This window comes from Gymnoscopelus braueri (genome assembly GCF_963280865.1).
Source record: "Gymnoscopelus braueri genome assembly, chromosome: 22".
NCBI classification, from domain to species: Eukaryota; Metazoa; Chordata; class Actinopteri; order Myctophiformes; family Myctophidae; genus Gymnoscopelus; species Gymnoscopelus braueri.
Genome location: NC_137624.1, coordinates 38,598,692 through 38,623,295, shown reverse-complemented (window position 1 = coordinate 38,623,295; position 24,604 = coordinate 38,598,692). Strand labels below are relative to the sequence as shown.

At 41.6% G+C, this 24,604-nt stretch overlaps 1 protein-coding gene across 1 annotated transcript; it reads left to right on the top strand.

Annotated features, from left to right (window-relative positions):
* Positions 1-1,262: 1,262 nt before the first annotated feature.
* fech (ferrochelatase) lies at positions 1,263-24,064 on the top strand. Its single transcript, XM_080420032.1, has 11 exons — positions 1,263-1,451; positions 3,667-3,760; positions 5,881-6,000; positions 6,629-6,777; positions 9,354-9,488; positions 9,686-9,792; positions 11,794-11,892; positions 12,346-12,453; positions 14,658-14,822; positions 18,099-18,158; positions 22,520-24,064. Exons 1-11 carry the CDS (start codon positions 1,388-1,390, stop codon positions 22,652-22,654), a joined length of 1,236 nt encoding a protein of 411 aa, XP_080276158.1. The 5' UTR covers positions 1,263-1,387; the 3' UTR covers positions 22,655-24,064.
* Positions 24,065-24,604: the final 540 nt, after the last annotated feature.

Here is a 24,604-nt window from a genome sequence, read left to right as displayed (position 1 = left end):
ATTACTCAATATTTTCCCCAGAGGTTTACTTTTTGTGCCTATGACTTTTATTGTTGCGATATGCCTTTTTTTAATTTATTTTCTTTGTTATAATGTCCATATTGGTGTTTTGTTGTTGTTTTTTCCATCTGTATGACATGTCTATTAATGTTTTATTTGTAATAGATGTGTATATTCCATATTGATGTAAACATTCCCGGAGAATGCCAGGCTTTGAGTATCATCTTTAAATTATGTTGTAAGTGAAAACAAACAAACAAAAAACAATGTATGTCACATTTTGTCATCCAAGTTACTTCATACTTCATACAGCTGAATGCTATAAACGTATATTATTTGGTAAAATAGCCTATTTTGGTTTATACAGTATTAACTTCATGGGCTATTTTTTTATCCTGAGTAATTTTCTGTTTCTCAATCAAACAGTAGGAAACAAAATGCACGTTACATTCATGAACATCAATAAACCAGCCTAAAGTACAGACTGTGTCCTCCAGATAATCTATCTGTGAACACAGAAACAAGATAATGAAGAGAGAAGGAGCGAGAGAGAGAGGGGGGGGGGGGGGCAGATAGATACAGTTTTTCTTTTATTTTCTTTGACAGCTAAGCTAAAGCACTTTTTTTTCTGTTTGTATGATTACGTTAAGTTTACCTACTATATTACAGTGTTGCAATGTTACCACGCTCTGTTTGCACATTATCTATTACAGTAGGGCTATTATCTTTAATTGTTCATATATTTTATGTTGACTGAACTGAACTGAACTGAACTGGATTGAATTGAATTGAATTGAATTGAATTGAATTGAATTGAATTGAATTGAATTGAATTGAATTGAATTGAATTGAGAGAGAGAGAGAGAGAGAGAGAGAGAGAGAGAGAGAGAGAATCAAACAAACAAACAAACAAAACAACACAACAACAATGAAACAAACAATAACCTCTTTGCACAGTCACACATACTGTATAACATACAGGCAAAAGCTTGCTCTTATTACGCAGCACTCAATATTTGTGTGTGTCAGTGTTTTAAATTGTGACAATACAAATAAAATCTGCAGACTTCTTGTGAGTGAGTCAGTATTAACCTCGCGTCACCAGACCTTTTCCTCCGAGGTGGAAAGACTGGTGACGCGAGGTTAGACTTTTTGTGAGTGAGGGCACGGTGGGCGTGTCGTAGGGGCTGAATGGGGGCGTGTCGATCCGTGACGTATACGGAATCGCTAGATTACGTCAGCCAAACTCCCATTCCAGCAAGCAACCAAAACAGACAGCAGAACCACACACACACATTTGTGTTGGTTGAAGGAATTCAGTGACATTTTAGTGTCATTCCTCCCCAAAAGCCTCTTCCTTTGATGTTGTGTCTGTGACCCTAGATAGATGTATCAGAGGAGCATCGGCAGCAGTATGGCGGTCCTGGGCCAAGCCACTCGACTTATTATGTGTAAGTCTGCACTACACTACACTACACTACACTGTGTCATTTTAGACTTAATCGTAAATAGCCAGAAATCGTCGCAAAAAAATCTCCCGAAAATGAGAAGATCTATAAGCTCACAACGCGTCGAGAGCTTGTAGATCGATCTACCATTTTTCGGCTATTCGTCTCGATTAATCACTAACCTTTAACTGTAAACATGCACGTGCCAGCGTAGCCCTCTGAAACATGACTGTCATATCGTGACAGTCATGGCGGAACTTCAACCTGGTTTTGTCACTTTCTCCATTTACAACCCTTACATCTACTTAAACGTTCATATTTCAAATATAAAGTGCTTACCCCACGGCCACGGATGTAACAAGTTGAAACGCTTGGGTATAAGTACCAGTATCTTCCGTATTGTTCAATAAAAAGCATTTTAATCCGATCGGTGGCCATTTTCTAAAAATGTCCTTCATATGCTTTCAACTACGCGACCCTACCGGTTGGTAGGTGTATTGCACTCCGATACGTTACAACTCTATGAGAAAATAACCGCCGATCGGATTGAAATTCTTTTTATTGAACAATACGGAAGATACGAGTACTTAGACCAACCCGTTTCAACTTGTTACATCCGTGGCCGTGGGGTCAGCACTTTATATTTGAAATCTGAACGTGTATGTTAGATGAACAGGTTGTAAATGGAGAAAGTGCCAAAACCAGGAACAAGTTGCGCCATGACGCTTGTGACAGACGAGCGTCGTTAACCATGGCTAGTGCCAGCGGACGTTTATGTAGCAACAGTCAGTGTGTTCGACTGTAGAGGACGGTACAAAACGTTACATAAAAGGCTTATAACCTCCCGTACTTGTTTAATTGTGTCGTCACTAAACGTGAAGGGCCGTGTATTTAAGGTTTCAACGTTTGTTTTTTGTTTAAAAGGTTTAAAAGAGAGCATAAGAGACATTTTGGGTTGTTTTTAGGGGTTTCTTTTGGCCCCGTTACACAATTTCACATTTCTCCACTTGCATAATTATCGCACTGGGGTGACACCCAGCGGCGGCGTGGGGGTACTGCATGGCTCAGGCTCACGACCAAAATGACCCTTGGTTCGTTTTCTGTGTTATAATTACATAAACAGCCTATATAAACACTTTAAATGGCAAGTTTCCTTTAATGTTCTCTCTTTTACACAATGCAACCCTCGGTCTAAGTGAGAGGGACTTTGACTTGGTGGCAAACTCAAGCAGGTGCATGTCTAAAAAAATTATTGATGTTATTATTACACATTAGTATGTCTGTAAGACAGGGGGGCAACAAGACTGCACACAGAAACACAATCATGTCCTCAATTAACTACTGTTGTGTTGAGGTGGCTTTAGCAAGGTGTGGTTGTTCCAGTGGGACGACTTGTTGTTAAACCAACAGAAGAGTAGCCAGCTCCCAGGAGTACTTCTCTGAAAAGAGCAGTGTCCTCAGAGAAGTCTTATGTCCTGTTACTCCTGCCACGGGGCCATAGGGTGGGTGATCAGTGGTGGAAAAAGTACTCCATTGTTTAACTTAGGTAAAAGTATCAATAGTGCAAAGTAGACATACTCTGTTACAAGTAAAAGTCCGTAATTCAAAGTTTACTTGAGTAAAAGTACAAAAGTATTGGTATGAAAATGTACTTAAAGTACCAAAAGTAGAAAGTACTCATTTTGCAGAATGTCCCATTTCACAAGTAAACATTTTTTTTTAAATCTTTTGCGACGCATTGCGACCTTGTAGATCGGCTATTTTCAAATGGCCTAAATGTATGTAAAAGTACAATATTTGCCTCTGAGATGTAGTGGAGTAGAAGTAAAAGTATTGAAAATGGGAAATACTCCAGTAAAGTAAAAAATCCTCAAAAGTGTACTTTAGTACAGTACTTGAGTAAATGTACTTAGTTACTTTCCACCACTGGGTGGGGGATACTCCCCAGGTGTACCAGTTTGAACGTAGGACTTTGCAATATGGACACACGTGATCAAATATCCTGATATTTCTTTCTACCAAATACTTGAATATCGATATTGTGGGATAACCCCCTCCCACAAGATATTCATACAATGATATGTTTGATAAATAATCATTACTATATAATAACTAATTAGATAAAGGCACATAATCAATTTGGGGGTAGTAGGCACGAAAAAGTTTGAGCACTACTGTGTTAATGTGTTATCCTTGTGTGTGTTTGTCTCCTCTTCAGTCGGTAGGACGAGGACCAGTCTATGTAGACGACAGTCCACTGCAGCAGCTGCTGCCTTAGCCCAGCCTGCTGCTCCAGAAGCACAGGAAAACAGGTATGTATTGTTCACACGCATGCACGCACATGTACATACACACACACGGACACATGTACACACACACACACGCACATACTGTGTATACGCATGGATGGACACAAACACACACACGCATGCTCAGAAGAGAAACCAACAAAAAAAACATAAGTAGTATCAAACACCCAAGAGCTTGACTGACCTTGGTACAGTTTGATGTAAGCAACGCAGTGGCAGTTATTAAAATGAATAACAGGCGCTGTGTCAGATTTAGGAGTGCCAATGTGATCATGCCAATTAACAGCAGCTTGTCCTGCTAATTTAAAGACGAGACGCTTTTGGCAAGTTTTGGCAAAAATGACGAGCAACATTTGTCAAGCGCATTATGAGATTGATTGATTGATTGATTGATTGAATACTTTATTAGACAGAAATGCAAACGGCACACGGTACAGTCAGACATTTGGGCTAAAAGGATAACACCAAAAAAAGTCTTGTTTACTTCTGGTCTTGGGGCATTTGCCATGCCAAAACAACTTCACTTGGAACAGGCCACAGCTTTTTAGACAAGATGGTATTCACCAAGATGGATCAGGCTCTCTCCTGCTGTCTAAATATATGTATAATGTACCCTGAAAGCATGCGATCCAGGCCCCTTTCCTTCTGAGAAAGACTCAAAATTTTTATCCACTATGTTTGATTGGTAAGACTCCCCTTCCCAGCATTCCAGTTATACTGAATCATAAACCTATGTGGAAGTCTCCCTCTCATCTTTGCTACTATTTGTCTCCCCTACACTCCCTCTCAGCTTTTCTACCGTCTGTCTCTTCTACATCGTCTCCCTCTCGGTGTTCCTAATGTCTGTCTGATGTCCTCATGAGACGGGGGTAACAAAATGAGACTGTGTAGATTCATCTAACCACCTGCATTTCTCAGCCACCATCAGAAGAGTTCTTTCATTTGAGTTATCTGCCGTTTCAAAATGAAAAGCCCAGTGAATGTGCTGCAATGAGATGGCAAATTCCTCCAGAAATGTGGGATCTTTGTGAGTTAATCTTTCAGTCAGTGACATTGCCTCCATATAAAGGGGTGCAGGCGAGGGTGGATCAAATGCTAGGGAGAAGAGGTGTGTTTTTTGAGTCGAGATTTGAAGGTGTCCAGGGAGGGGGGGGGAGGGGGCAAACCTAACAGTAGATGGAAGGCTGTTCCAGAGTTTTGGGCCAGCCACGGAAAAAAGCTTGGTCACCCTTTTGCTTTTAACCGGGTGTTTGGAACTGTAGGGTGGTGCTAGTCCATTTAGTGCTTTAAAAACAAATAAAAGCATTTTTAAAATCTGTTCTAAATCTGACTGGCAGCTAATGGAGGCCTGTACATGGGGGTGACATGGTCCCACCTACGGGTGCCAGTCAGAAGTCTGGCGGCAGCATCTGTGTCATTTTAGATTTTATATATATATATATACTGTATATATATAGCAACATACGTTTATCAGAAAACTCAGGATTTATAACAGTGGTTTAGAACAGTGGTTCTCAAAAATAGCAGATATACAAGCTCGAGCTTGTATATCTGCTATTTCTTTTAAAAAGAGTTGAATAATTTTGAATTACAAATGTTCTCTACTGGGGGACCCTGGCACAAAAAAAATTCAGTTGGGGGTCCGTGCGGCCAAATACATATCATTTTGGGGGTCCTTGACACGAAAGAGGTTTGAGAACTACTGATTTAGAAGGCATTTGTATCAGACATTCTGATGCTGAACATGTTATGTGTGTCTGTAGGAGACCTAAGACAGGCATCCTGATGCTGAACATGTTATGTGTGTGTCTATAGGAGACCTAAGACAGGCATCCTGATGCTGAACATGTTATGTGTGTCTATAGGAGACCTAAGACAGGCATCCTGATGCTGAACATGTTATGTGTGTGTCTATAGGAGACCTAAGACAGGCATCCTGATGCTGAACATGTTATGTGTGTCTATAGGAGACCTAAGACAGGCATCCTGATGCTGAACATGTTATGTGTGTGTCTATAGGAGACCTAAGACAGGCATCCTGATGCTGAACATGTTATGTGTGTGTCTATAGGAGACCTAAGACAGGCATCCTGATGCTGAACATGTTATGTGTGTGTCTATAGGAGACCTAAGACAGGCATCCTGATGCTGAACATGGGAGGACCAGAGAAGCTGGAAGACGTTCATGACTTCCTGCTTCGTCTCTTCTCGGACACAGACCTGATGAAACTTCCTGTGCAGAAGTATGTACACACACACACACACACACACACACACACACACACACACACACACACACACACACACACACACACACACACACACACACACACACACACACACACACACACACACACACACACACACACACACACACACACACACACACACACACACACACACACAGGTTACATTACGGTCAAACCAGATACGACTGCAGTGCTGCATATGCTTATTAAACACACTGAGGAAAAAACATTGATGACATACTACTATATACAGACATTTGACAGATTATTTTTTCCTCCTCCTTTTCCCCCCCCCTCTTAGCTACTCAGGGATATATGAAACATGGTCTTCTCCAGATAGACAGACTGCCCATGATAGCTGAGACAGAACAGTATTTGGACAGTTTCTTTTGCTTTTGTCTTTTGCAATCCTCCCAATGTCAGGCCACGGAGCACAAGGTTTGTGAACGTGGCCCAGACAGTTATATCCCATCCCAAGGCCATAATACGTTCCACCAAAGGCTGATATTTCATAAGTTTGGATGTAAAACAAGTGTCCATATACAAATCAAATGGGCAGCCTATTTCAAAGATGGTAACGTTTTTTTTTTCTAATTTCATGTCTTTTACCTGTTGTTGGCAGGACGCTGGGCCCGTTAATAGCCAAACGGCGGACCCCTAAAATCCAGGAGCAGTACAGTAGGATCGGAGGAGGATCTCCCATTAAACACTGGACCTCCATGCAAGGGGAAGGCATGGTCAAACTGCTGGACGACATGTGTCCGGAATCAGGTAATACACTCCAGCAGACAGCATCTCTACAAAAAAAAAAAAAAAAAAAACGCTCAAGTTGTTAACTCTTTCACTGCATTAATAAACTCACCCACTGCCAGAGATTTTCGTGTTTTATAACCTTCAACTGGTCACAGAAAAGTTTGATCTATAATGATCCATCGATGCATCGTGTGTAGACACAAACACGATCTGTGTCCGATCCCCAGAGGAAAAACGATTCACTCGTGAGGTAACTTACTTTCCTTGCCGCAGGCACGCTGAAAACAGCATCTTTTGTCAAAAATGCACGTCTTTCCCACCTCCCCAACTGGCCACGGAACATTTATATACAATATCGCTTGTCAGACGGTTGGTAAACACAAAGAGGATCACTGTTCGTCGTGCAGAGATTTTTTTTTTTTTACCGGAACTATCACTTCCTTTGCGAGAGCATGTTGAAACCACTGTGTCTCGTGGAATCCAGGGCAAAACAAATCCACGCATCCATGGCATAATTTACAGTTGCCATCCATGTTTCTGTGGTTAGAAACAGCTTTGGGACGGTTGATTTAAGCTTTTGCAGAGATCTTTTACAGTCTCCTCATCGAGTGTTTCATTTAGAGCGGTAAACGTTTTATGGGACGGGACTGTGTATTCTATTCCATGTGTCCTCTTTAACAGAGCCTCCTTTAGCCCATTAAAACCCGGGAAAGCATTTCATATTTTAGCGTTGGCTATTAAAAAAAATTGCAGATATACATGCTCACAGAAATTGTGAGAATTACTGATTCTTTTTCAGTTGATTTAGCCCACTTAGCCCATGTCCACTGCTAATGAATAGTGAGTGTGGAACACAGTATGTATGCATACGGTTTCAGAAATGTTGGGGGAGTTTGAAACCCGCTGCAAATGCTGTTTAAAGTAGACTGCATTAGTGCTTTTTCCTAGACCTCTGACCACTCTGTTTCCCAGACAACCACTTAACTCTAACCTGCCTTTCCCCTCTCAGTGGATTTCATTGATACCGTCTTCAACCGGGAGTGTTTGTGATATACTGTTTATAACCCCTGTTTCAGTCAATCTCATTAGTATTGGCTTCAGTGATTTTACTTTCATTGTTAGCAATACATTTAACTGGTATTGGTGTCAGTGGAGCTCTCTGTGCCACAGCAGTGGTTCTCAGCCTCCGTTCTGGGGAACACCAGGGGTGTGTGAGAGCAGCTGATAGTGACATGTCGAGGAGTGTCTTGCAACACACCCTCGATACGTGTCGCTGATAACACAAAATGTGAGTCAGAAAACTCTTATCATCCAGGACCACCAAACTCAACAAACAAACACCTTTTGTCTGGGTTCTTCTTGCATCATGAATTAATGCACACTCTTTGTGGCGTGGCTCTGCAACAGCCTAGCCATCTATGAGGAGGGTCTGTGTGTGTGTGTGTCTGTCTGTCTGGACAGATCAGCTGCAATATCTTTTTTTTTAAATCAGTAGGCTACAGAAGTGTCTCCATTGCACTCATTTCCACAACTTTGAGGATGGAGAGGGCTACTATATTTCCACACTCACTCCAGAGGGCCACATTGCAATGCAAATTAATGCCGTACTTCACCATTCCTTTACACAAAAGTAGCAAAAGTAGCCGATCTACAAGCTCAAAACGCGTCGCAGTGCCATGCGTTTTGAGCTTGTAGATCTGCTACTTTTGCCATTTTTGAATTGGAATCCAGATTTCTTTTTGCTATTTTTGAATTGGCATCCTGAAAAGTTTTTTTTTTTTTTAATATCAAATGCATTTAGTTATAATTATGTTAACTTTATGAATTTAAATGCAAATACATTGGACATAAAAAATACTTTTAATACTTATTTAAGCTACTTATAGACTGAAGTAATTAAAGCGGGTCATGTTTGGAATTGCTGAAATCAATAATATATCAGTATTCTGATATTAAAGGTAGGGTAAGGGATTTGCTTTGGTTAAAATAAGTGTTAAATAGCTCTATATTCTGATAGTATTCATTGCTATAGAGTGTTTGTTCAGTATTAGGAGTCTCCTTGTCTCTCCAGCTCTTTATTAAACAGAAAATGCATTTTTGTTTCAGTTTCAGTTTCATTTCCAATTTTATCCAATCAGGATAGAGAACTCAATCAGGATACAGATTAAACAAGTGGAATTGGAAGTGATGACACTAAGAAATGAGCAGGCAAAATTGGAACTGGAACACTATACAAATTAAGCTTAAAAATGGGTACTTTCTCCTGATTGGCTGAGATTTTGACACCTACCGAAAAATGTATTTTCTGTTTATTAAAGAGCTGGAGTGACGGGGAGACATCTGTTACTGAACAAACACTCTAAAGCAATGATTACTATCAGAATATAGTATTTTAACCTTTTAACAAAATACTTTTTGTTTTAACCAAAAAATATCACTTACCCTACCTTTAACCGCGGGCCGCATTAAGTGAGGGTGGGGGCCGCATCTGGCCCCCGGGCCGCCAGTTGCCTATGTATGTCTTATACTTTTGTCTGTCTGTCTGTCTGTCTCTTTCTCCGTCTCTCTCTCTCTCCCTCTCTCTGTGCCCTCAGCCCCTCATAAGTTCTATATAGGTTTCCGGTACGTGAATCCGTTGACGGAAGATGCCATCGAGGCCATGGAGAGAGACGGGATAGAGCGAGCGGTGGCGTTCACACAGTACCCGCAGTACAGCTGCTCCACTACAGGTCATAACCACTGTACCACTGTGTTTAGAGTATACAAATATAACGCACACACACACACACACACACACACACACACACACACACACACACACACACACACACACACACACACACACACACACACACACACACACACGTGCCTGTGTACAGTACTGTACTGTAGATTAATAGTTGTGTGTCTTTGTTGTTTTAAACAGGCAGCAGCTTGAACGCCATCTATCGCTACTACAAAGAACGAGGCGACCGGCCGAAGATGCGCTGGAGTGTCATCGACCGTTGGCCCACACACCCCCTACTGGTGGAGGTGAGGCACACACGCACACACGCACACACGCACACACGCACACATACACACACACAGTTTATGTGGCTCCCCTTCCGCTTCCGTTCTATTTCCTTCTCTAAAACCCCTATAACTCTGACACCTTTTACGCTGGGGAAAACAACTAATTTTGCATCCGCGATCGCTCCGCCATTGTTACTCGCGTGAAAGATGTTATCGTTCCAGCCGTTAGCCAGGACCATCGGGTAAAATGGAGGCATGCTTTTTTTTTCATGGATCGCTCGTCACGGAGTCTACAGCTTTAAACAGCACAATGGAGCTTAACGGTGAGATTCCCGGCACCCAATAAAATTCCCGGCATGTTATAAAATTCTGGCACCCAATGTGTTAAAAAAAAGATTAGAAAATTTGCACACATTTTCAAGATTTTTCAAAAATAGCAGATCTACAAGCTCCTAGCGTGGCACTCGGTTTTAGAGAGAACATTCTGTGATGCTTAAAGAACTCAGCAGCAGTGATTGATCAGTAGTAACTTAACGAGATAGACGACAACTAAGGCTGGTAGTCATGGTAACCGCCTAGCCTCGAGCCTGTTATTTATAGCCCAGAGCAGCCATTGTTTACTTCTTGGTTTGAGCTAAATCAGACTTAATTAAAGTACGTGTGCCTCAGGTCTAAATAGGTAATATAGTACACTGTACACTAGTACATTTTGTACTACTATAGTTCCAGAGCCATCTCTCCTTTACTCTACTAATACAAACTATAAAGAAAAACATCACATGGATGCACGTGGGACGTATCATCAGTGTTTTAGCGTAGGGTTGACGGGTGTTTCGGGTCTCGCAACAACACACACCCTCGCCCAGGTGACCCAGTCCGGGGTTGATCAAGCCCCGACTTACGTCCCAGTAGCTACCCATGGTCAGTCCTCTTAGGGCAAGACAGGGCCCCTCGGTCCGCTTCTCCGGAACTACTCTGCCGGGACTGGGGGAGAGAGGAGGCTCTGGCACGTGGAACTACAGTATACACACAATTTAACAAGCGAGGGCAAAAACAGTGTGTAGTGTTTTCAACCCGATCTCCAGAGATTACCGTAACATTGCACGGAACGAGTGCACTTCATTCCGTGGATAGCCGCCACGGAACTCCCGAATTGCGTGCATATGTACGGCGCTCCCTTTGTGACAAAACCATTTCGGAGGCGCGCAGTCACAGGCGAACTGTCACCCCGTGAAGGACCACAGAGGGAGCTAAGGCGACCGAGTTGCCGTCCTGAACGGTGGGACGTTCGCCTGTGCCTACTCAGCGCCGTTTGAGTTATGTACCGATAGGCACAGAATCGTAATTTTTTTTGTGGGGACTGCTCTGCTTCCGGGTTTTTCCGGGTTGCGACTGGTTACGCCCACCGTGGGACTCGCCGTACATATGCACGCAATTCGGGAGTTCCGAGGCGGCTATCCACGGAATGAAGTGCACTCGTTCCGTGCAATGTTACGGTAATCTCTGGAGATCAGGCTGAGTGTTTTATACAGGGTTCCCACATTCATGAAATTCATGGAAATATGTTGAAATAAAAAAAAAAACAGTTTACCAGGCCTGGAAAATGTTTGGAATTAATTGAATGTTTTGGAAAATGTTTGGATGTAATTTACATAGTTTTTGACTATTGATTTTGTTCATAAAAAACATGTCAAGCATTACGTGAAATACGTGTGGCCTAATGTATACAGGACGTCACGTGACAAAAATAGTAGATCTACAAGCTAACAAAACGGTGCACCGTGATACGTAGACGTAGATCTGTTATGTTTGTCATGTGACACCTTTGCTCGAGTCTGTTCTGGGGGCATTGATGGCACACATGTGTTAAGAGCCTCATTATTGGTCCGTTGCTATAGGCCTGGAAATGGGGTAAAATACTTTGGAAACGTTACAGGAAAGTTTTGAAAATTCATTGTTGAAAATGTGTGTGAGCCCTGTTTATAGGACATGTATACATTGAGTATATTGTATATTTAGTGTTTTGCAGATCATGTCCGCAATGAGCTGCTGAAGTTCCCAGAGGACAAGAGAGACGAGGTGGTCATTCTGTTCTCTGCACACTCGTTACCCATGGCTGTAAGTAACATCAACTACTAGAAATAAATGTTACCGCTGATGAATACAGATTTATTTTTATGCTATTTTATTCTTTATTTCTCTTTAACCCAGTAAGACCAGGAAAGCCTATACGTTGTTATACCTTTAAAACCGGGAAAGCATCGGTGATGTCATTTTTAGATGTTTCTGTGTATATAGCAACAGGATTAAAACAATTATTTTTAAAGATAAAAAATTGAACATTTTCTGAAGACTTGGGTTAGGATTTAGAAGGTGTTTTTTTTTTAATCGGCCCCAGGTCTAAATGGGTTTAATGCATTTTATATGCTCTTGAATGCACTTTTATGCCTTATGTAAAGCACTTTGAATTACCTTTGTGAATGTTGCCTTACTACAACAGTTAGACTAGTAGATGCTTGAGTAGCATTTTTATTTAAAAGATTGTGTTACTGTGCATGTGTGTTACTATAGGTGGTGAACAGAGGAGACCCCTACCCTCAGGAAGTGGGAGCCACAGTACAGAGAGTGATGGAGAGACTAGGACACTGCAACCCCTACCGGCTGGTCTGGCAGTCTAAGGTAAGAGTTCTCTCTCTCTATCCCATATTGGTTCTCAAAGTTGGGGGTCCGGGGACCCCCAGGGGTCCTTGGAGGCGCACCAGGGGGTCCCCAGCAAAATGAGTTAATATACTGTAGTGTCACAACCATTTTAACCGTCTTTTGTAGTTTGTTTGGCTATTCAAAAATAGCAGATCTACAAGCTCATAGCGCGGCATCAACCATTTTAAATACATTTTGACATTTTTAAACTGTAAAGCCGAAAAATAGCAGATCTACAAGCTCACAACGCGTTGCGCTGGGACGCGTTGTGAGCTTATAGATCAGCTATTTGTCGGTGCGTGACACTGGCAAGCAACTAAGTGTAAATCACGTTTGACTCTAATTCCAACCCCTAAACCTAACCTCTAAATGTCTGATCCTAATCCTAACCCCACCCGAATCATTTTCTAATAGTAAATGTATCTCTAAACGCCTATTTTTACAACCATAAAACAACCATCTCTCTTGTGAGGACCAGGAAAATGGTCCTCACAACGTCTATTTCTCAAATTCTACTATATACTTGTGGGGACATTAAGCGATTCTTTAAAAAAAATCTAAATCCTAACAGTTTTTGGAAAAAAATCTAAAAAAAATGTTTTCACGATTTTTCAAAAATAGCAGATCTACAAGTTCATAACGCGGCACTCGGTGCCGCGCTATGAGCTTGTATATCTGCTATTTTTGAATAGCCAAAGACATCTAAAGTGACACAGATGCGTTCCAGGTATTAATGGGTTAAGGTCCACAGACACAACCATGTTGATCAAGTTATAGGTTGTCTCACGGTGCCATCTAGTGGTTGTTGATAGACATGGCACCTCAATGAAAATCTACCACTGAAAATAGGGATAACTGTCATTGTGTTCCTGAATAATAAATAACAATATAGGAGCTTTCATGCCATGGATAAAATAAGTGCAAACTCAGTGAGCTTCTTGTGTAATCGCTATTTTATATAAGATGAGCTTGTGTATCTGCTATTTTCGAATATCCAAAGTATATATTAATGGTTTAAGTAAGTGGTTTTCAACCTTTTTCATGCCAAGGACCCCTAAATTGATATACATTTGGCCGCGGACCACCATCTGGAAATGTTTTGTGCCATGGACCCCCAGAAGCAAAGATTTGAATAAAAAAACGTAACGCTATGTTAACTAATTTTGCTGGGGACCCCCTGGTACTCCCTCAAGAACCACTGGTGGTCCTCGGACCACTGGTTGAAAACCACTGGCTTAAGTGGTTAACACGAAGCTCTATTGATTACCAAAACCACAAAACAGTTCACCAAGTCAGTAATACGTGAAACACCTGCCATGTGATGATAACCTTTCTACAAATGCCTTCTAAAGCAGTGGTTCTCAATTGTTTTCGTGTCAAGGACCCCCAAATGTTTATATATTTGGCCATGGACCCCCCATCTAAGAGTTTTCAAAAAATGTTCAAAAATAGCAGATGTACAAGCAACAGTGCGTCACTTTGTGTCGCGCTGTGAGCTTGTACATCTGCTGTTTCTAAACAGCCAACGCTAAACTCTAAAATGACACCGATGCTTTTCCGGTTTTAATGGGTTAATAAAACGTAATTTTAGACAATCTTTATGACAGAGTATGTTAATGCAGTATAACTAACACATGTGCAGTGGTTGGAGGTGGCCTCCCTATACTCTTCCATGGAGGACTTAAGAACCTGGTGGCTGGTGGGCCTGTCTGAAGCTCATAAGCCCAATACGTTTGGTTTCCCGGACGGGAGACCCGGATTGAAATCCTCCTCTCTTGGCAGAGGACATAGAACTTACGTATTGTACCTTTAAATGGCTGAGTGTACAGCAGCCCCAGGGTCTGAGAAAATGACATGATACTCAATATAGAATGCTTTATAATGTGTTATGATTATGTTTATAAATCATTATGAGGATTAGATTATAATACATTATACGTTTATAATGCATCATAGACATGGGATGCATAGCAAGTGGTACCGGACTGTTCCTAGTTGGAGGGCTGTTTTACTTTACATCACCACAAGGGGGCAGTGCTCTCTTTCTGATGGTGTAGTGCAGGATGTTTGCTGCAGAGCAAAGTTTAATCTCTCCTCTCCTCTCCTCTCCTCTCCTCTCCTCTCCTCTCCTCTCCTCTCCTCTCCTCTCCTTTCCTCTCCTCTCCTCTCCCTGCGTCCTCCAGGTGGGCCCCATGTCATGGCTTGGACCACAGACAGACGAGGTCATCAAGGGTCTGTGTGAGCGTGGGAAGAAGAACCTCCTGCTGGTGCCCATCGCCTTCACGTCCGACCACATCGAGACGCTGTTCGAACTGGACATAGAATACAGTCAGGTGCTGGGAGAAGAGGTGAGGGGTCAGCCTGTGTGTGTGTGTGTGTGTGTGTGTGTGTGTGTGTGTGTGTGTGTGTGTGTGTGTGTGCCAGTGGTGTAAAGTAACTAAGTACATTTACTCAAGTACTGTACTTAACTACAATTTTGAGGTATTTGCACTTTATTTGAGTATTTCCAATTTCCAATAATTTTACTTCTTCTCCACTACAAATATTATACTTTTACTCCACTACAATTATCTGAAAACTTTAGTTACTTAGTAGATTTTGATTATTACAAAACACACATTAATCACTTCATTTTGGCCATATACATTTTGGCCATTTGAAAATAGTGGCATCGCGACGCATTGTGAGCTTGTAGATCTGCTATTTTCAAGAGATTTGTATACATTAGAAAAATTGAAATGGGACATTCAGCATAATGATTACTTTGAGTACATTTTCTTTCTTTACTCAAGTACATTTTGAGTTCCGGACGTTTCCTTTACTTGTAACAGAGTATTTCTATATTGCAGTTAGGGGTGTCGGAAAAAATCGATTCGAATACGAATCGCGATTCTACTGTTGGACGATTCAGAATCGATTCTCATTTAAAAAAAATCGATTTTCAATTTTTTTTTTTTTTTTTTTTGGAGGATCTTTGATTTACCTTTGTGTGTTTACATTATTATCAGTTGATAAAACCTTTACAATTATAAAAGCTACATAAATGTACTCTGTTCTCATGCCAGCAGATTGGAGTAGATCCTGAAATCCTATGTTTTGAATCAAGAATCGTTTTGAATCGAGAATCGTTTTGAATCGAGAATCGTTTTGAATCGAGAATCGTTTGAATCGAAGAAAAAAATTTTTTGAATCGAGAATCGTTTGTTTTGAAAAAATCGATAAAAATCGGAATCGTGACCCCAAGAATCGGAATCGAATCGATTCGTGAGATAGCAGACGATTCACAGCCCTAATTGCAGTATTGATACTTTTACTTAAGTAGCCAATTTGAGTACTTTTTCCACCACTGGTGTGCACGCGTGTGCCAGCTGCGTCAGCACCAGTCCAGTGCCCTGTCTGTCTGTCTGGTTGTCTGTCTGCCTGTGTGTCAGACAGTCTGAAGGCACCGGTGGGGGTGACCACAGATCAATTCTACTGGTGCCTAGCCAGTACACACCCGCACACACGCATACACACGTACACACGCACACACATGAGCACACACACACATGAGCACACACATGAGCACACACACACACACACACACACACACACACACACACACACACACACACACACACACACACACACACACACACACACACACACACACACACACACACAGTGTCTACTCCACTTCCCTGCCATCCCCTCCTGTGTCAGTATTAGTGGTCGTATGTAGAACCTGTACGTACAGTAGAACTATCCATTATAACTGTCAGAGGGTCCAGTCAAACTGGATTAGTGCACCGGCCTGTTACACACCAGCGACCTTACACTGTTCAAAATGTTGGTCGACTACCTTTTTTCACTGACTAAAACTAAATAAAAACAAAATAAAAACTAAGCTATGATGACTAAAACTATGACTAAATATATTGCCACTTTCGTCAACAAATAAAAACTAGACTAAAATGTTAGTGAGGGATCTAGTGGAGAAGAGATCCAGTAGAACTAAGGGACAAGTCATGTTATGTTTGGTAGCACTCGCGTGTTGCGCTCTGAAAATAGCAGATCTACAAGCTCACAACGCGTCGCAGCGCGACGCGTTGTGAGCTTGTAGATCTGCTATTTTCAGCATGCAACCAAATGTAAAATCAGGCATTACGATGCCATCAAGGCACCGCCAAGATACATTATAGTCGACTAAATCAACTGTAGATTTAGTCGACTATAATCTTATGACATTTAGTTGACTAAAACTAGACAAAAACTAAAACATTTCAGATGACTAAAATATGACTAAAAGTAAATGGAATTTTATTCAAAAGACTATGACTATAACCAAATAAAAATTTGCTGTCAAAATCAACACTGGTCCAGAGTGTTCAATTGAACTCTTAAGGTCCTTACACACCGGGCGATTTCTTTCATGCGAATATTACGTTTTTTTAAAAACCTTATAAAGTCAATGCAAGCTTCCACACCAGTTTCGCGGAGCGAAAAAAGCCTCTTTTAATTATTCGGAACGAGTCAGAATTTTGCATATATTCGCATATTCGCCGGTGTGTAACCGCCTTAACACATTCCATGCCAGACGTTAATCTCATAATGTACTCACCAGTGCCAACGTGTTATTGTTGTTTTTTTGTTTTTTTCACGTCGCCATAGACCTTGTTAAAATCCTTAAGATTGAGCTGTGCATCGACCAGTGAAAACCACGTGTCAAACGGAGCTCCATGGTTGTATTTAGAGCGGTTTACGTTAAACAGTGATATGCGAGGAGACGCGATCGGCAAAACCGGATCCCAAATAATTCTGTTTCCGGTTTTCAAACCGGAACCGGAAATGGATAAAAAAAATTACGAAAGTGCACCTGGGGTGAAATCAACGCGAACCGGCGGTTCGCGTAGATCTACGCGATTGGCACGCTGCGGCTTTAAATAGGTTCGCGTAGATCTACGCGATTGGCATTCAATGTGTTAAGGGTCGTTACAGACGGGGCACGGCCGATGCGCCTGTGTAAATTCATTTTCAATGAGAAGCGGCAATTATTTGGGACGCGCGGAGAAGTCGGACGCGGGCCCGTGAAATTCGCACGCTCGTGATCGTTTGTGCACACGCCCGCAGACGGCAAGAGCTGGATTTGCTTCAGTCAGCTTTTTTCTCCCCCGCTAGGTGCAGGAGAACAAAACAATAATGATCCCCGCTGATCCGAGCGAGACCGCCCGCGTCAACCGCCCCCCGTCTGTAACGACCCTTAGGCTTCTAGTTTGAAGGCTATATCTAGCGCTGTGACGTCACTGAGATTTTTCATAGAAAAAGAAAGTACTCAGGAGCCAAGATACAAAATGTTTAAGTTTTAAGTTAACAAGGAAGTGAATTGGAGTCTAGATCTTCAACAAATCATATCTCCTTGGTCTTTAGGTTAAAAATTAAATAAATAAATAAGAAAAATAAAAAAAAATAAAAAAAAGAATTTTTCTTTTTTGGAAAAATTAAAAGTCGTTTTAGTCGTTCTTGGCAGTGGGGGCTTAAAGGACAAAAGTCGTTTTAGTCGTTCTAGGCAGTGAATGAGTTAATCTTGAAACCCCCTTGTGGTGTTAAAAATGTTTCTTTGTTTCTCTCTCTCTCTTTTTTTCCAGTGTGGGGTGGAGAATATACGGAGAGCAGAGTCACTGAACGGGAATCCTCTCTTCATGAGGGTATGATGTAACACACACACACACACACACACACACACACACACACACACACACACACACACACACACACACACACACACACACACACACACACACACACACACACACACACACACACACACACACACAGATAGGATGAGGAAGAAAGGGGAAGGGACATATAGAAGTGTATGACTGTTCCCCCGACCAACCAGTAGGAGTCACTGTTGCAGCATCATGAACGTGAACATGGCCGGTTGTGTTGGTTAGAGTGCCTGGCCAAGCTGGAGGCTCTGTGGAAGAATTAAGTAGTTAATACCGCACCACAATCATTTTAACCACTTTATCCATGTATTTGGGGGGGGGGGGGGGGTACGTTTATGGGGGGTGACATGCAGCAAAGGCCGTCGGGATCGAGATTCGAACCCCTTTCGACGCGATGTCAGGTTACTTAGGAGCCTATAGGTGGAGCCACCAGCCCGTCTTTACCAGAAACACATGGAAGACCCGGTGCTGCCAACTCAAAAAGGTGTTCTATGTGGACACGCCCCCTTACAGACATAAAACATACTGATTGTAGTTCACTTATTTGCAGTGGTGGAAAAAGTACTCAAATGTTTTACTTAAGTAAAAGTATCAATACTGCATTATAGAAATACTTTGTTACAAGTAAAAGTCCAGAATTTAAAATTTACTTGAGTAAAAGTACAAAAGTATTGGCATCAAAATGTACTTAAAGTATCAAAAGTAAAAGTACTAAAATATTTGAAAATAGCAGATCTACAAGCTCACAACGCGTCGCGATGCGACGCGTTGTGAGCTTGTAGATCGGCCTAGGTATAAAAGGTCTAGGTATAAAATACGGCTAGAGTGGTTAAAGTATCTTTCATAATATAATAATTTATATCTGAAAAGTAACTAGTAACTAAAGTTTTCAAATAATTGTAGTGGGGTAAAAGTACAATATTTGACTCTGAGATGTAGTGGAGTAGAAGTAAAAGTATTGGAAATTAGAAATATTCAAGTCAAGTACAAATACCTCAAAATTGTACTTAAGTACAGTACTTAAGTAAATGTACTTCGTTACTTTCCACCACTGCAGGCGAGTGGATGTGTTGCTCAGAAGTAGGTAAACCCCTGGGGGAGGAGCTTGTCAATAAACGCATAGCCCCCCCTCTCTACCTGCACTCCCTCCATCCTTCTCTACCTCCATTCCTATACATCCCTCCATCCTTCTCTACCTCCATTTCTCCATCCTTCTCTATACCTCCACTGCTCCATTTCTCTGTCTGTCTGTCCATTCATCCCTCCATCCTTCTCTACCTCCATTTCTCTGTCCGTTCATCCATCCCTCCTCCTTCTCTACCTCCTCTCCATCCCTCCATCCTTCTCTACCTCCACTCCTCTCTCTCTCTCCATCCATTCAGCCATCTTTCTCCCTTATTTTCAACCCTGAAACCTCACACACACACACACACACACACACACACACACACACACACACACACACACACACACACACACACACACACACACACACACACACACACACACACACACACACACACACACACACACACACACACACACAGGTCCACTTCTTCACTGTAAGACTGTGTGTGTGTGTGTGTAGTTTATTAAGGGAAGGTTCCAGATCAATGGAAATCTTTGAGCTGACTACAGTAGAACTGAACTGACTGGCCCACTGGCTGGTCAAACCCTGTGTGTGTGTGTGTGTGCGCGCGCGAAAGCGTGAGCATATATGTGTGTGTGTGTAGGCTCACATACACACACACACACTATCGTCATTCTATGCTTGTGTGTGTGTGTGTGTGTGTGTGTGTGCGCGTGAATCAATATGGTGGGGATGATTAGTTGGTAGTTACTGAGGGATTGTTTCCTGGTGAGGTTTGAGCTTCTGTTGTCTCTGTGAAACCCATCAATCAACACTCTGACACCATTACTGATTATTACACACACAACTACAGTATTACTACTGTTAATCTATTACTGTGACCCTATTACTGACTGCACACATTACTTACTCTATTACTGATTACTGTGTTACTACTGTTACACTATTACTATAGCTTTCGAGGTGTTTTTGTGCAAGCTTGAAGCTTCGTGACAGGTTGTGAGCTTGTAGATTGGCTATGGTCAGCATGCAACAGAGTATCATTCTGATCAATATGATTAGGCCTGTCACAACTATTACATCATCGCCTGATCGCAATTATTTTGCATAATTGTCATAATTGTTTCCATGTTTAAAAAATGTTCATACATTTTCGAACGTTTCCGATTGAAAACTCAATCTGCAAACTGGTTGGCTGTATGGCCAACCAAAACATTATAATTGTACATATAGAGACACACGGCCGGAAGCGGAAGGCCTACAAATTCACGCCCACTTTTGACACAGCGCCGCTACTCGAGGTCCGTTAGAACGATGAACTGCAGCTGCCAATGCATTCCCTATGAGAGGATATGAGAGTTAGCCTACTTTTAAAATATTCCTACATTAACTGGAGACGATATTGATTTAAATAAAAATATGTTTCCAAATGTTTGGAGTGTCTTTGTCAACATATCTTCTTGTTTTCTTAATAGTTAATGTGTTTCACATTCAATTTGCCACTTTAACGAGTTACCTATAATGTTAACACAGCAGAGGGTAGACAGCAGACAGACAAGTTGTCGCATTTCAGTGACATCGCTGTCTTTACGAGCGCCGAGCGGCGACCAGTGGCGTACCCACTGTAGAGGCAGGGCAGGCGGTCGCCTGCCCAACTAAGATCTCGCCTCCCCTAAAAGAAAACAAATAACCCGAAAAGGTGTCAATGTGTGCTTACTGTCCTCAAAGTCACGCATCCAACAAGCTTCGAACTGAGCAGATTGGACCTTCTGTTCCAGAGATAATGACCAAAACATCTTGAAAACGGACACTTTCGCCAGTTTTCTGGGTATTGAAAACCTCAAGGGATGCGTCCGTGACGTATATATCATGTGACCACTTAAACTCTAGATCTCCGATGCTAGCGGTTTTGACATACTGATGGAGTATATTATAGTATATTGGTGGTAGCATATCGAGATGAAAGATATGGGCCATTAAAAAGGACAAATTAAACAAATGGGACAGATTATTAGAACACAAAAAGAATCGCTACAGCCTCAGTAGTTAACCAGTGAAATGACGGTATTTTACAATGCCTCTCATAGGGAATGCATTGGCAGCTGCAGTTCATCGTTCTAACGGACCTCGAGTAGCGGCGCTGTGTCAAAAGTGGGCGTGAATTTGTAGGCCTTCCGCTTCCGGCCGTGTGTCTCTATCGTTTCACAAATTGCAGATTAGGACTTGGCCTAACAAGATTTCATGAGATTTTATTTTGCTTTAATCCATCATCATGAGTCCTACTTGTTGTTAGGCCTGTCACAAGTATTACATAATCGTCTAATCGCAATAATTTTTTGCATAATCGTTGAAAAATGTTAATGTGTTTTCAAAATATCTTCAAAAGAAATTGTGGAAATAGCCGATCGGCTATTTCCACTTATGTTTTTTTTAAAGGGATTGTAGGCGATTCAGAGATAAACAAAGAAAAAAACTCCAGCAGTTCGTTTCCCCGACCACCAGGGGGTGACGTAGGGAGGACTTCCATAGAGTTAAGGGGACTTCTAAACGGGCCATGCCGAATATAGATTACTTTATTCGGATACAATTCGCGGAACTGCCCGCCCCTGCCGGTTCTCTGAATTTTTATTTTTAAATAGGCTCTTTCATGACAAATTGACCACATATATGAAGTTAAACAACTAAATTCTATCCAAACGCTATCTGAAAAGTAAATTATGTGCCTCAAAAACGAAGTTTGAGAGCGTTTTCAAACCGAAAGTAAAAAGTTCACACGGACACGGACGCGCACGGATGTGCACATGCGTGCGTTAATTTACGGCCCGCTACAAACATAAACAGTAGGGAAAATACGATTTCAGAAAGAGGACTGTGTTTCAATGCAGGAAAACACCCCAGCATCATTATATAGTGGCTGATAGAGGGGAAAAAATGCAAAATATATATAGATATTTTTCAAATTTAGGCTTAATGTTGCCAACAATCCCTTTAAGTATAAAAGTTTAGAATCATGTCTGTCAAATGTCTTTGTATATATAAGTTATTTTGTCATGTCTGCCCTGTGCATACTTCAAAGCCTAAAAGCCAAACAGATATATATATTTTTTCATACACTATGTTCCAGTGTTCAACGACAAACACACGATTAAATCGTCAATCGCAATTATTTGTGTGACAATTAATCGTCAAGTAAAATGTGTAATGGTGACAGACAGTCCTAATGTGTTGTTGTTGTTGTTCCCTGCAGGCGTTGGCCGACCTGGTCCAGAACCACCTTGCCTCCAACGAGCCGTGCTCTCGCCAGCTGACCCTGCGCTGCCCGCTCTGCACCAACCCCACCTGTGGAGCCGCCAAGGCCTTCTTCGCCAACCAGAAACTCTAACGCAGTACTTCTTCTTCTTCTCACACTTCTTTCAAGATTTTTTTCCCCAAAAAATGATCAAAAAAAATAGCAGATGTACGTGACTTAGCTTGTAAATCTGCTATTTTTGAATAGCCAACGCAAAAATCTAAAAATGATGTCCCGGTTTTAATGGGTTTTAAACCTTTTTTTATGTTTCAAGGGCCCTCTTGAGAGTGTGCATTTGTACCTTCTCAGAGTTACAAACCTGTTAGGGGTCCAAAATATTTTCCTGTTTTTGCCGAATGTTTGCCTATTATGACACGCCCAAAACAGGGATGCTAGGGTTCATGTGGTTAAATCCAGTGGTTCTCAAACTTGTTCATGTCAAGGACCCCCAAGTTAACTCTTTGACTGCCAGAGTATTTTCATAAAGTACTCCCCCAGTGCCAGCAATTTTCGTGTTTTTTTGTTTTGTTATTTTGGTACTTAATTTCCATATAAACTGTCCAAGTTGGACTTTTGAACTCATACGATCACCCACCACTAGAGAGCAGCACATAGCCATCTTCATCAGCTTGATCACTCACTGGCCCTGTTCACAGCCAGTGCAATTGTCAAATACATGAATCCGGATGTGAAGTCGTCACAGATTCTCTGATCGGCGAAAATTACGATGTGATACACGACGGCGATGACTGATCGTCACCCAGACCATAGATTATAGAAGAGAACCTGTCCGTTTGTCTGTTATACCATGTGAAAAAACGTTTGTGTACCTATTATGGACGAAAATCGAAAACCGGAAACGGAATCCAGGTCATGAAACCGGATGCAGATGTGGGTGAAGTAAGTGGAACTCGAAAATAACATTGAATATTAAGCAGCATAGCGCAATCAGAGATTAAACAATGAACGCGCGTCCAGCGCGTCGAACGCGTCAACGGCCAACTGGACAAAGTAGCTATTGACGCGTTATCGCGTCAAGGGCAGTCAAAGAGTATGTATTTGGCTGTGGACCCCCATTTGAAAATATTTTGTGCCAGGGACCCCTGTACAAGATTTGAGTACCGTAGTTCAAATATATTTTTAAAAAATATTCCAAAATGGTAAAACAAATCAAGATCTTTTGAAAATGTCAGATCTACAAGCTAAAAGCTATTAATTAATTTTACTGTTGACTCCCTGCTGTGGAACCCCTTCACGGACCCCACTTTGAGAAGCACTGGGGTTTTTGCAGTGTTACTGTCTCCTACTTAGTGCTGAAGTGAATCATAGATCCATTTTGGCTGAGGAAGGCCGGGGGGTGGAGAGCATCTTGTCATGTGGTGTTTGAGAGCGTTATAAATGACCTGCTGTGTCGCCGCCAAGCGGAATCCCATTCTTCCAGTGTGCTTTAACCCATTGAGACCGGGAACGCATCTGTGTCATTTTTTGATTTCTTTGGCTATTGAAAAATAGCAGATCCACAAGCTCAGCTATGAGCTTGTAGATCTGCTATTTTTTTTAAATCGTGAACATTTGTGCAAATCTTTGAATATATATATATATATATACATTTCTTACTAAAATCTTTGCTTCTGGGGGTCCCTGGAACAACGTATTTTTAGATGGGGGGGGGGGGTCCATGGACAGGACAAATACATATCATTTTGGGGGTCCTTGACACCACTTGAACCACTGATTTATAGCAACATAAATTAAAATATATAAATCATTAGGATTTAGAAGACATTTGTCGAAAACCCCAGAAGAAAACATTTGAGCTAATAATGTTCGCTTTGAAAATAATATTCAAAGATTTGCACACATTTTCACGATTTTTCAAAAAAAAAATCAGATCTACCACGCTATGAGCTTGTATATCTGCTATTTTTGAATAGCCAAAGAAATCTAAAATGATACAGATGCGTTCCCGGTCTCAATGGGTTAACTGTACAATCCGTACATGGACTTACACACCTCTCACCGGCTCTGAACTGAATTGCAAAT

Coding starts and splice junctions, on each gene's coding strand:
- fech (XM_080420032.1), top strand. CDS start 1,388: ATGTATCAGAGGAGCATCGGCAGCAGTATGGCGGTCCTGGGCCAAGCC. Junction 1,452..3,666: donor AGCCACTCGACTTATTATGT/GTAAGTCTGCAC, acceptor TCTCCTCTTCAG/TCGGTAGGACGAGGACCAGT. Junction 12,454..14,657: donor GGCTGGTCTGGCAGTCTAAG/GTAAGAGTTCTC, acceptor TGCGTCCTCCAG/GTGGGCCCCATGTCATGGCT.